Raw genomic sequence first — 13,124 nt, 5'->3', positions numbered from 1 at the left:
TGGTTTGAACAAAAATATTATATTCATAACAGATTTGCTGGATGATAACGGTGTCATTCTAAGTTACACAGACTTTTCAGAAAAATATTGTCTAAACTGTTCTCAAAGAGAATATAACAAATTTTGTGAACTGGTCCCACTGCCTCTGCTTCATTTGATTAAAATTTTTATGATATACAACAATTTCTCATCAGTGCTCCCAAATTTATTGCTAGGGCAATGTCAGCTGTTTGATAAAAATGCAATAAGAAATTTGTTAGTAGTTTCTTCAAAGACAAAATATTTCATAGTTACAACAGAATGGTTACATGGCATGGTTCTAATTTAGTTATTTCATATACACTGGATAAAGCATACTAAAAATTTATGAAATAGCCTATTCTACCTAAAGTTAAAGAAACACACTTTAAACAAAACTAATACTGTGGCAGAATTTCTAAAAAAAGAGATTTGGCTTTGAGGTGGATCAGTGTTCTTTTTGAACTGATGAAAATGAAACCCTAGAACATCTTTTTTTTTCCTATGCCCTATCACACAATGTATTTGGTGCAACTTAAAAAATTGGATTTCCCTAAATATTAATGATGTGCCACTGTTTGAATTACATCATAATTTTTTTTATATGGATCATCTAGCATTGGATGTCTCAGACATTATTAACATCATCATACTTGTTGAGTATTGCAGCATCGACAGCGATCAACTCGAAGGAAAATGACGACGGAGGCAAAAATGTCCTTAATATTTTTGGGAACTTTATTCCTCATCAACATGCGGCAAAACTTTTCTCATGGGTGCCATTTTCGTTGTGGTATACTTTTTTTTTTCTTAGGGGCGTGATGACGCAGCATCCGTGCTCTTACAATGAAACAGTGCCTCCTTGTTGTGGCAACTAAAATACTGTCTCTGTTAAACCACAGTAACCATAATGCAGTTAAACACTGTACAACATGAGTACACACAATGAATATCTTAACAATACTTTTGAGTAAATATCATATCCATTGTGCTAAATGGAGGAACGCTAAGCCTTCTCTCCCTGGTTTTTTTGATGATTTTAAGATATTTTTCTTTGCTAAAAAAAAGACAAAAAGCACATATGCCAAAAAAATAACCAGGATAATGCACGTCTCCCGCTATTCTAAATTTTGACTTATGCTGAGGCTAATATATTGTTAAGTAATGCAGCTGTCTCACTAAGGTCCAGAATCGATTTGTTCCATGATTCGATTCAATTCAATTCGATTTGATTATGGGGAATTTTGACAGTCAGAAATATTATAATTCAGATCAGTACATTTACATATTTTTGTATTTAAAAAAAGGAAGCTGACACACGCAAGACTTTATCAAAGGTGTGAGCATCACAGCAGATGCCTTTGTGTCAAAGTAGCTGAAGATAAAACACAGAAAAACATGAAGGTGGTTTTCCTGGCCTGGGATTTTATAAAAAATATTCTGCAGTACATCAAAAACGAAAGAAAACCATTAACATATGAACGTTACCTCTGACGTTACAGCGGTTTTATTAGAGACACGGCTAACGTTTTGCATTTTGCATGATTTTAAAAAGTTTAAATTTATTCAGTATTGAACGGCAGAAATTAGGTTTTCTTTTCGGAAGTATGTAAAATGAAAAAAAAAAACAGCGGCTGACTGCGCTGTAAACAACAGTAGACTTGTGCATAACAAGCAAGCGAATAATACAGAAAACAGATTTTTAGACGGGAAACTGTTCTTGAAGTACAGAGAGAGAGAAAGAGAGAGAGAGAGGGCTGTGCATGACGTGCGATTTTATCGTGGTGGAAGCAAAACAGTGAGGGAATTCATGACGATGTTTATGTGAAGCGCAGTTTGGATCTTCTTTTGCTGCTGGTTCAGTCAATATTGTTTGGAGAGAGATCAAACTAACAGCTTTAGAATCGGCGCAAAAACGGCGTGAAAACAAAGCGCGGACCTGCCGACAGATCAGAGTCAGCGAGCTGTCGGCTTTCAGCCCCGACCGTGTCCGTGCTGTCGGGTGAGAAAGGCGACATCTCACTGATTCTGATCCGCGGGTCCGCGCTGTGTGTTTACGTCTTTGTGCAGAAGCCGTGTACCTGCTCTCATTTACTGTCTTAGCTGTTTGGTGGTTGTTGAAATTTTGTGAGGTTTCACACGAGATTCTGACATTTCGGGCAAAATAAATTTATATTAAAAAATCGATTCAGGATTTTAATGAATCGATTTCACGTTATCCAAGCCAGAATCGATTTTAATCAATAAATCGATTATAAAAACCCACCCCTAACTAACAGGTTGCTGAGTAGACATCTGTGTAGTGGTTTGTTTGAAATCTAACACTTTTTCCTTCAGTTTCCTTGTCAAGAATTAACTTCCTGTTTAACTGAAATGCCTTCCTGTTTAACTAAAATGCCTTCCTGTTCAACTGAAATGCCTTGGTTTTTCAGTAGTGTGTGTGAGAGCGTTTCAGTAGTGTGTGTGAGAGCTAAAATTTCAGTAGTGTGTGTGAGAGCGTTTCAGTAGTGTGTGTGAGAGCGTTTCAGTAGTGTGTGTGAGAGCTAAAATTTCAGTAGTGTGTGTGAGAGCGTTTCAGTAGTGTGTGTGAGAGCGTTTCAGTAGTGTGTGTGAGAGCTAAAATTTCAGTAGTGTGTGTGAGAGCGTTTCAGTAGTGTGTGTGAGAGCGTTTCAGTTGTGTGTGTGAGAGCGTTTCAGTAGTGTGTGTGAGAGCGTTTCAGTAGTGTGTGTGAGAGCTAAAATTTCAGTAGTGTGTGTGAGAGCGTTTCAGTTGTGTGTGTGAGAGCGTTTCAGTAGTGTGTGTGAGAGCTAAAATTTCAGTAGTGTGTGTGAGAGCGTTTCAGTTGTGTGTGTGAGAGCGTTTCAGTAATAATGTCCCTTACGGCACCTCATAATTGAGCGGGGACTTTTCACTATCGATCGATTATGATCAATGACAGTGAACCTGAGCACCTCCCCTACCTTTGGTGTGCGCTCACGCAGCTTGTAGAAAAAGTTTAGTGTGGAAGAAGTGGAGAAGGTGGAGCTGAAAAGCTGACATAAAACAATTAAAACTAAAAATGGGTGCAGCAAAATGTGTCGATTTAACCGCCATGTTAGCTGTCAGTGCTGCTGCACCAGCAGCAAGCGGTAACAACTAGTGACAACCAGTGAGAACCAGCAACAACCGGTAACCAAGCCTCACAGTCAAATATTGTTTGAAACAGATACTTGGATTTCAAATAATTTAGAACTGATAGTACCATTTATGTGATGCTCCTCTTCTATCCAAATCACCTGAAAGGCAACAAAAAAGATTCTCTATCCCTGGTGATTGCTGCAACCAGCAGCACAGCAGTGAAAAAAAAAGCAGTGATCATTTGTATGTAAACAACACATGAGTTATTGGATGTGATCGCTACAGGTTATCACATCCAATATGGCAACAGCTCTTGAGCAATGTGTGCATGACATGACAAAGGTTAATAAGAGGCCTAACATTGTAGAGGGAAGCCAAAGTGTTTGAGGAGAACTCGGAAAGACACAGGCCATCACCATGGACTCAACCAAAAAGGATGAATGCATGTTGTGTGCATGCTGCATACCTATGTGTTCAAAGTAAAACGTGTGTACTGAACAGAGCATTTGCCATCCAGAAGCATTTATTGTATTTGTAATCATGCTTTTGTATCATATTTTATGAAGAAGACTAGTCAGTTGGCAATATGGCGCCACCTGTTGTCATCTTCTCTCTGCTCTGATTCCCAAATGTGGTCAAACATTAATATAGTATATACAACAGTAATGAAAAAATCACACAAAATATGACTCTTTTTTTTTTTTTTAATAGTTGTTAACTTAAAATGGCACCAAATAGTACCCCCAAAGCAAACCTTTCGGTATGCCAACATTTCTTCAGCTACTTTCAGGGCAGGGTCGGATGATGATGAGCTACAATAAAATGCATCATGGCCTCAATTCAATGGTCGCTGGAGCCTATCCCAGCAGTCATAGGGCAAGAGGCAGGGTACACCCTGGACAGGTCGCCAGTCTGTCGCAGGGCCAACACACAGGGACAGACAACCATTCACACTCACGTTCACACCTAATGGCAATTTGGATTATCCAATTAACCTATCCCCACAAGCTGCATGTCTTTGGACGGTGGGAGGAAGCCGGAGTACCCGGAGAGAACCCACGCAAACACGGGGAGAATATGCAAACTCCACACAGAAAGACCCCGGCCTGATGTTGGAATTGAACTCAGGACCTTCTTGCTGTGCGGCAACAGTGCTAACCACTGTGCCACCGTGCTGCCCAATTCAATTCAATTCAATTGTATTTATATAGCGCCAAATCACAACAAAAGTCGCCTCAAGGCACTTCATAGATACAGAGAAAAACCCAACAATCATATGACCCCCTTTGAGCAAGCACTTTGGCGACAGTGGGAAGGAAAAACTCCCTTTTAACAGGAAGAAACCTCCGGCAGAACCAGGCTCAGGGAGGGGCGGCCATCTGCTGCGACCGGTTGGGGTGAGAGAAGGAAGACAGGATAAAGACATGCTGTGGAAGAGAGACAGAGGTTAATAACAGATATACACTACATTTTCATCAATGACATTTTTCATAAAGCAAGCCTACAAAAGCCTATATGTCATGGTCCTGGGTCATTTTGACCCAGTGTTCTTAGTTTTCCTGTAGTTTTGTATTTTGTTCCTTATGTCCATTGGATTGGTTGGTTTGGTATTTGGATTCCCCCTGTGTCCATGTTTTTATTGTGGTGTTTGTTCTGGTACCGTGTTCCCATCCTTTGTGTTCTGTGTTCTCCTCATCCCCCCATATTCATCCTTCTTCTCTGCCTCTCTCTCTCTGTGCTCATCTCTGTGTACTGTGTTGTGTTTAAGGTCCACATCTTGGTGTCAGTATTTTCAGTTTCGTGTCCTCCCTGCTCGCTAATTGTCTTCAGCTGTGTTCCCCGTGTGTTCCCACTTCTCTCATTACCTTCTGTGTATTTATGTCAGAGTGTCCCTTTGTTCTGTGTTGCGTCGTCCCTCTAGGTTGTGTGCATTTACCGTGTCTTCCCAGCGCCTCAGCTTTAGTTGCTCCCAGGTTAGTTATTGTATGGCTTCTTATGTTCCTGTTAATAAAGACCTGCCTTTGAGGTCATCACCGTGTGTCTAGAGCTGTGCATTTGGGTCCTCTCTTGCCTTCACACAGCCGCCGCTTGACACTATATTTAGATGAAGGTCAGATGGAGGTCTCAGACTGCTTGCTGCTGGATTGGAAAAGAAAACACCAAAAAAGAGCCACGTGACAGCAACTGCAACATTGCTACTAAATTTGAAAAGTGACTTGTTGATGACTTGTGATGTGTTGGAGCTTTTGCTCCATAACCTTTTAGTTCATGGTGCGCAGAAATCATTTGAGCCACATGTGATTCCGAAGATCCTCCAGGGTGAAGCGGTCCTTGTAGTGCTTCCTCAGACACCCCGTCAAAAAATCCCTGCATTCTTTACAGAAATGAAATACTCTTGTTAAAGTTATCCACAAAGTTATTTCACCTTTCTTATATCAACAGCCCTTTTGGCAGAAATCTTACTGTTTGAAATGTCAGCTAAAATCGGTGGGTTTTGGTTGATGATCTTGTAGTCGCAGTCAAATGGTAACTTGTTGTGTAACAGCTGGTACATCACAACACCCAGCTGCCAGGCTGTAGTATATTCTGCAGAGCAGAAGCCGTACATGAACCACTCTGGACTATTGTAGATCCTGGTTCCTAAAACACAAAGATAAGAAGAATTAATGGGGAGGGAACATGATGTGGAGACAGTTCATGACAGCACAACGCTGTGGCTGAAAACATACCTGCGTTCCTCCTGAACCTTTGTCCCGGAGTAAACGTGACTCCACAGCCAAAATCGATGTATCGCACTCGGGGTTCCTCCGAAGATGTTTCAATTAGAATGTTGTGTGGTTTAATATCTCGGTGGAAAACCCCCTTGTTATCCATCGTAATGGCTGCGTCAACTAGTTGCTTCATTATGACCTAAAAGAAAGGAAGCCATATTTGGAGCACAGGACATTCTCTATGAAAAACTGCTGTAAGCTCCAAATGCTCGTCACTTACCTTAACATGTGTCTCTGACAGAGGTTTATCTGTAGTTTTGAGGTAATTGTCTAAGTCCATGCAATTTTCTGGTTTCTCAAAAACCATAATAAGTTCATCTTCCAGATCAAACCAGTCAAGTAGAAGTGGGGTTATACTGCTTTCCGTATCGTGTGGTCCAGCCCCAACTTGTATCAGTAGCGCCACCTCCAGGGGAACATCAGTACTTTTCCCATTCCAATCCTTCAGAAGGAAAGTTACTTCAGGTCAGTATTCAGAATTTCAACAAAAGTAGCTATCAGCGTACAGACAGTTTTGAAATAGTCACAAAATGACCTGATCTTTAAAAAGCATTCTTTCCACTGAAACATGTCAGTTTAAACAATAAGGTGACCCACTGTTCATAGAATTCGACCATATTTCCTGACGATTTCACACACAACTGTGAGACCAGTCTGGTTCATGCACGGAGGAAATACGTGCCTTATGCTTGATGCCTGAGAAGGCCTGAAATAATATAAATACCTGCTGGAATAAGAAAAGACGCTTACCATTGTTGTGCGCGCAAGTCTGCGCTGTTGAACATGTTTGATTGCCACCTGCATTAAAGACATTTTCTGGGTTAGAGAAGTACAAACAGGAATAAACTGAAGATCTGTGAAATGCAAATGTAAGAAGCCATACTGGAAAACTGTCTTTTATGCGTATTCCAGAAAACACGGTGGCAAAGCCTCCATGACCCAGCACCTCCAGCTCTTGATATTTTTCCAGGAAGTCTTCTGCAGACACACAGGAAAAACATACAGGTTATGACTTGTTACACAGAAAACAGCTGGCACAGTCCTATAGAGCTTTGCTATAACATTTCTATTAATTGGTAAATAGCAGCTACATTTTAGCAGATTAGTAGGTAGGTAACGTCACTACTGCCCAGAGTGTCTCTTATTGTCGATTGGTCCCACAGGAATCAAACCCAATCTCAAACCCCAGGACAAATTCTAAAGGATCTTGTGATCCAGCTCAGAAATATTGCCATTATCTTACCTTTTCTGTCAGTGCCGGATATCCTCGGTGAGTCACATGTTTCAGAGGGTTCCTGGGTGGGACTCTCCTCTGGGCTCGTTGTCCTGCTTTTTTTGCTGGATGGTCCCTCAGATTCGTCACTAGTGCTCTTCCGTTTGTTGCTCCTCTTAATTATACTAGAGTCGCTTGAAGGCACTATGAGAAGGCCAACTAAAATGGAAAAAGTAGTTTGACTTTAAGCATTTTCAGTCCAACTCTGTGTGTCAACTGCTTTCTACTGACTTTCTAAGGTCTGGCAATCGTGCATTAAAGCAATAACTGCACACTGAAAATCAACACAAAGAAGGCTAAATGAACCAACTACAAAGTTAAAGACCGTTAAGTACACAGTTAAAGTCACAAAATAAACTACATAGCCAAGATAATGTCACAGCTAAAACAGGTCTTATCACTTACATTTCAAACTGGATTCCCCAGAAACAAAGTGGCTGGGACCCGGTTTTGGACCTCCACTGCTTTTGCTTTTTTTGGGGGATTTGTCCAGTCTTTCAGGTAAGTCCCTTCTCTTTCTTCCCTCTATTCTTCCATCTGGAGTCATCTTCACCAGTGTGGAGATGCAAGGCTCTGTTTGGTGTCCTGAAATCAACAAAAGATGATTTTGTTTAAGTCAAATTCAGTTGCCTCAAATAAAAACCCAGAAGCATGCATAATTACCATATGAATCCCATTTGACTTACCTAGAGGGTTATTCAGATCCACAGGACGTGGTGCAGTATAAGTTGGCCAAGACTTTGACATTGTGTGATTCATTTAGGTTAATTTAGTTTCAGGATTTCACTCTTCACTCTGCAAAGATGCAATGAGCTGTGTGTGAGAACTATGATCTTTAGTGTCTTATAACAATGTCTTATAACAACGAGGTGATGACATCACAAGATTTTGGAATTCTTGGTTTCCATAGCTACAGAACATCAGCCTGGGCTAGGCAGTAGTTTCTGGTGAAGGCAAAGTTCTGTAAAGATTTATTTAGGGGTGCAATATTGCAAAAACTGTAGCGCAGCTGCATAAATGCATGTTTATAGAGGGCTGCTTCAAGGTGGGAACTGTGCTTCTACAACAAAGGCCATAAAACTAGTTAGGAACAAGCAATGGATATTATAGATAATATTGTAGCTATTATACCAACAAGAAGGACTCTCTTTGGGCAGCATTTACTTGTAAGGCAGTAGTGAAGGCTAATGGATAGCTTTGCAGGCTAAAAGCTAGCAGCACAGGTTAAGTCAAAATTCACTTGATTTCAGTTTTATTTACAGCACCAAATCACAAAAACAGTTGCCTAAAGGTGCTGGAATGTGTTGACTGATCTATAAATCGTATCTGTGCGCATTATTGTGACTAGTTACTCACTAAATGTATGAGCAGTATTGGATGTAATGCATAATAAAATTATGCGTTACTGTGATGAGGTTATATTTTTCAAGGTTCAAAGGCTATAGAAAGAAAGCACGTGTAGCCCAGTGAATTTGAACTTCCACAGTTATTCTTTTTCCTTTCCTGCCTAATGTATTTTCTTATAATTTCTCAATAATTTATTTGCTCTGTTTTACCTAACCTCCGACTGTCTTGGTGAGTGTTGTGGAAGTTAGTATTGTTAGCTGATGTAACAAGCATGGTACCTGCTTCCCAACTCTATCGGTGTGGGTTTTTTTTCTTTTTTTCTTTAACCGCTGGTTGTTCATATTTATGTTCCACTTGTATACCTCATCTGTTTGTATGTTGTATACTCACTGATTGTTCAATAAAGTTCTTGTTAAAATTACACACATATATATATATATTAGGGGTGCAACAATACACAAAATTCACGGTTCGGTTCGATACTTTGGTGTCACGGTTCGATATTTTTTCGATACAAAAAAAATGTTCATGCCTTTTTAATTTGTCATTTATTAAAATTATGAATATATATTTTAACTCAAAAGTACAGTTTTTAAATTTAACCCTAACCCTTGTGCGTGTTTTTTATTTTGACAGCGAATGCACACCTGCGGACCACTTATGTGCAGCCCTGGTTATTTAGCTCATCATATCGCAGCCACAGAAATTCTTTTGTCCATGAAACCATAAAGCTGCACTTTCTTTTTGCCTTATAGTCTGATTTGTCATAACTTCTCCGTTTTGTGGTAAGCTTTTCTTTGGCTGTCACTTCTTCACCCTGACCTGTCTTATTTGGCTCAGCAGAACTAAAATATATATCCTGCTGCTTTTACACACGCACTCACATAACGCTCAGCGATTCTCTGCGCGATCAACCTCTCACATGTTTAAGCTGCGGGAGATTTCACTTGTCATGTTTGCATAGTAAGCTAACGATTGATAAGACGATGTCAGAGGAATTGGTGCACAAATTATCATCACTCACCAATCAGTGCTGTCGCTCTCTATACACAGTTCACACGATTGCAAAGTGAAAGCAAAAAACAAGCGCAAATTCAAACGCGATTTCAATATGTCACATATTGACAGTGGCTCACCGATGCCAATGACGTAATTACCCAGCTACATTTCAGAAAGAATGCAAAAGCATTGACATATATTTTTCCTTCCTACGATAGGCCGACGGGCAGGGCAGAGATAGATTTTGGTAGCCCGACTGGAAAAATCGATAGCGATATTGCGAGCCCTGTATCTGATTGAGGAATCACTCATCTTTTGAAAAGAGAGTTTATTACAGAGAAATGTCTCTTTCCAAAATAAAAGCTATACTATCCGCTTCTTCTGGGCTATATTCTCAGCAGCATATTAAACATATCAGGTCCCCATAAGGAGAATCCTGTGCTAACGGCTGTCTAAACGACTCGGGTAAAGTTTGTAGCATGCGTACTTGTTGTTTTTGTCTGCTTCCACTTGTCTTTGCACTAGGATGATGTCGGCGTAAATGTGCAGTCATATTCGTCGTGTTCCCACTAGTGCTTTCAGGTTAATCTCGTTGAAATGACCTTAACGCCACAACACGGCAAATCTCCATTAACGAGCTACCCCTGATCGCCCCGTGCGTGGGGCTGGACGGCCAACACGTTAACGAGCTAACTGCGCTAACACGCTAGCTCCCACCTATGTAATTGAGCATTGCATGGCACATCCAACATACTGTTTTACTTTAGTCCATGACGCGCTTACCTTCAGGGTCATACGTCACATGAAAACCAAAATAATTCCAAACGCCAGATCTGAATGAGGATGGGGGAGGTTCAATTTGCCATGTTGCAAGGAGAGCTTAACTTCTGTCTTGCTAGCTTGCCCTGCGCTCTTCCTTCTGACGATGCTGTCTGTGTTGAGCGCTCAGTGGATCTGCGCTCAACAGTGCAGCCTAGGCGGAGTAGTCGAACACAGATTCACTGAGCGCTCAGCACAGACAGAAGGAAAGTTGATAAAATAAATTACAAATTTTGTATTGTTCGATACATATGCGTACCGAACCGAAAGCACTGTATCGAACGGTTCAATATCGATACGAATATCGTTGCAGTCCTAATATAAATATATATATATACATACATACATATATATATATACAGGGCCGGCCCGTGGCATAGGCCGTATAGGCAAATGCTAAGGGCGCCGTCCATCAGGGGGCGCCACGCCAGTGCCACAAATGTTGAAAAAAAAAAAAAAAAGTTGGTACTATTATTTCTAAATACAAAAAATAATCCCACGTTAATTAAAATGCAAAGTAAAGCTTATTTAATAGAAATATTATTTGTTACAACATTACGCCCCCCCCTCGCACGGTGCGCCCCCTCCCTTCCCGTATCATGGTTCCTTTTGGACGTCGCCACATCAAAAAATCAACACAAGATGTCAAAACGGCCAAAACTGTCAGGTGCCCAGGGAAGAAAAAGAGAAAAGAAGGGGAGGAGAAACGAGAAAAAGACAGAGGTAGGTAACGTTAGCCTACATGAAATTATTTGTCTGAATGTGATAGTAACCTAAATTTTTAGCATTAAGCTAATGTTACATGATTCACTAATTGCTAATCAATAAATAGCTAGTTAACTGTTTTAACGTCAGTTAATATTGTGGAGGGGGCTAAATTGTTATGGAAAATAATAATGTAATGTTAGGTAATTACAGTACTCCCACCATTCCTCATTTGTATTCATCTTTTAAGCAGGTGTTTTTTGTTTACATTGTTATTGCCTTCTGGTTAGCTAACGTTTACCCTGCAGGTAATAGTCACTTTTCCACCCCTGTATATATTATAGTTGTAAGCCTAGTTGTTAAAGTGCACATCATTAATGCTAATTAAGCAATATCACATGAGAGGGAATGCTGTTTTTTAATAGGAGCACTGCTGTGATTCGGTCAAAGATAATCATAACATAACATTCTCATATGATATTATACTGTTACTTTGCATTCTGCCATTCAGCATTTCACTGTAATGATGACAATAAATTGAATCTAATCTAATTTGCATAAGAGTTAACATCATACATATATCTCTCTGGTTTTTCATTTATATTATATCATTTCATTTTATTCCTGGAATCATATGTTTTTATTATTAGACTTTAATTCTCAGTGGTGTCACATACTCCTCTCTTCAGATGCACTGTTGAAGTTTCTAAATCCCACCCCTGGGCCATCTACCACATCTACCGCTGCTGCCTCCACTTCAGCAGCACAACCCACCAGTGATGCAGCATCAGCAGCACAACCCAGCCATGATGCAGCAGCATCAAGCGGCCTTCCTGTTGCCTCCACCTCAGCAGCACAACCCACCAGTTAAAGTCATACTGGTTTATTTAATATCTTGTTTTGTGCAGTGCCTTATTTATATTGTATTTTTAATTTATTTTATCCAACTTGTTGACACGCTTTATTGTGTTTATGTATGTTATTCATATATTTTTTTATCTTGTTAATTATTCTGATTGTGAATTTGCTTTCTTTAAGCTAAAAAAAAAGGTCAAAGACAAAGCTATTCGGTTTCTTGTGAGTACATACACTACACTGCCAATGTAGGGGGGCGCCACCTAAAATCTTGCCTAGGGCGCCTGTGTATATGTTGCAGCTTTTAGGCAGGGATGACTCCGAGAGTTGCTTTCTCACTGCATATGTTTTATTTCACAATCAGATCGATAACAAAAACATACAGCAGCTCCTCTCCAACTCCTAGCCCTTCGCTGCGGTGGAAAAAGAACGACTCCAATCCCCTTGAAGGAACATACGTACAAAAGAGTTTTCCTGACACACCAATGGGGCGTTCAATGCCATCTTGTAAATATGAGTACTCTGGCAGAATAACTGTTCAAATGAAAAATACACCAGAACAAACAAGCAAACAAAAAAAAGAAGTGTGGGGTACCTTTGAACCAATGAACAAAGTATAACAATTTATACTTTTTAACATAACCCGGCCCCGTCAATATGTGTATCTCTCACACTCTCCCCCACTCGAGAAATGTCATCCCGACATAAATGTACCTTATAATCTACAATCCATAGAGAACAATAGAGTGGCATGGACTATTTACCAGGTTACATTACACCTTTTTATTTTTAAGTTACCCAAACTACCGTGCACTGTAGTTGTGTATACTCCTGATATAATCAGTTTAGCTTTCTTTTTTTGTTTTTAGTCCAACATTCAATCTATCAAATTACCATGCTATTTGTACTCTCCTGTAAGGGCATTAACTTTGTCCACATCTCATCTGAACACTAAGCATCTTCCCTTTACTCATACACATGTTCGGCCTGCAATCCATGTGTCACGATATTTCAATCAACATAGGTACATTTGTTACAATCTGAAATAGGGGTACCAAGTGTAAACATTATATCTTCCTCTTTTACCAAGGTCGCCAGTAACCTTGAATATTCACACATTTGGTGGCCACTATTCTTTCTTCAAGACTTGGTTGTCCAAGTTTACTATAGGTCAAAGTCTGTGGTCTCCTCCTTTCTCTCTTTGGGTATGGACTTGGCT

The 13,124-nt window shown here is 40.1% G+C and overlaps 1 protein-coding gene across 2 annotated transcripts; it reads right to left on the bottom strand.

The window, feature by feature from the left end:
* Positions 1–3,956: 3,956 nt before the first annotated feature.
* LOC145421472 (serine/threonine-protein kinase pim-2-like) lies at positions 3,957–11,095 on the bottom strand. 2 transcript variants are annotated; one of them, XR_013902838.1, is made up of 10 exons: positions 7,867–8,001; positions 7,586–7,765; positions 7,151–7,339; positions 6,791–6,885; positions 6,658–6,705; positions 6,128–6,349; positions 5,866–6,046; positions 5,600–5,776; positions 5,073–5,510; positions 3,957–4,563 (listed from the first exon to the last, which is right to left on the bottom strand). XR_013902838.1 is itself a non-coding variant. In XM_080291837.1 (10 exons), exons 2-10 carry the CDS (start codon positions 7,937–7,939, stop codon positions 5,419–5,421), a joined length of 1,257 nt encoding a protein of 418 aa, XP_080147963.1. In that variant the 5' UTR covers positions 7,940–7,975; positions 10,310–11,095; the 3' UTR covers positions 3,957–5,418. The 2 variants fall into 2 exon arrangements, 1 of the variants encoding a protein (XP_080147963.1); XM_080291837.1 differs by adding an exon at positions 10,310–11,095 and having other exon boundaries at positions 3,957–5,510; positions 7,867–7,975.
* Positions 11,096–13,124: the final 2,029 nt, after the last annotated feature.

This window comes from Astatotilapia calliptera, chromosome 17 (genome assembly GCF_964374335.1).
Source record: "Astatotilapia calliptera chromosome 17, fAstCal68.1, whole genome shotgun sequence".
Lineage (NCBI taxonomy): Eukaryota > Metazoa > Chordata > Actinopteri > Cichliformes > Cichlidae > Astatotilapia > Astatotilapia calliptera.
The sequence above is the reverse complement of the archived record's forward strand: the minus strand, read 5'-3'. Positions and strand labels throughout refer to the sequence as shown.

Coding starts and splice junctions, on each gene's coding strand:
- LOC145421472 (XM_080291837.1), bottom strand. CDS start 7,939: ATGAATCACACAATGTCAAAGTCTTGGCCAACTTATACTGCACCACGT. Junction 6,706..6,790: donor GCATAAAAGACAGTTTTCCA/GTATGGCTTCTT, acceptor TCTTTAATGCAG/GTGGCAATCAAACATGTTCA. Junction 5,777..5,865: donor AAGGTTCAGGAGGAACGCAG/GTATGTTTTCAG, acceptor TTTGTGTTTTAG/GAACCAGGATCTACAATAGT.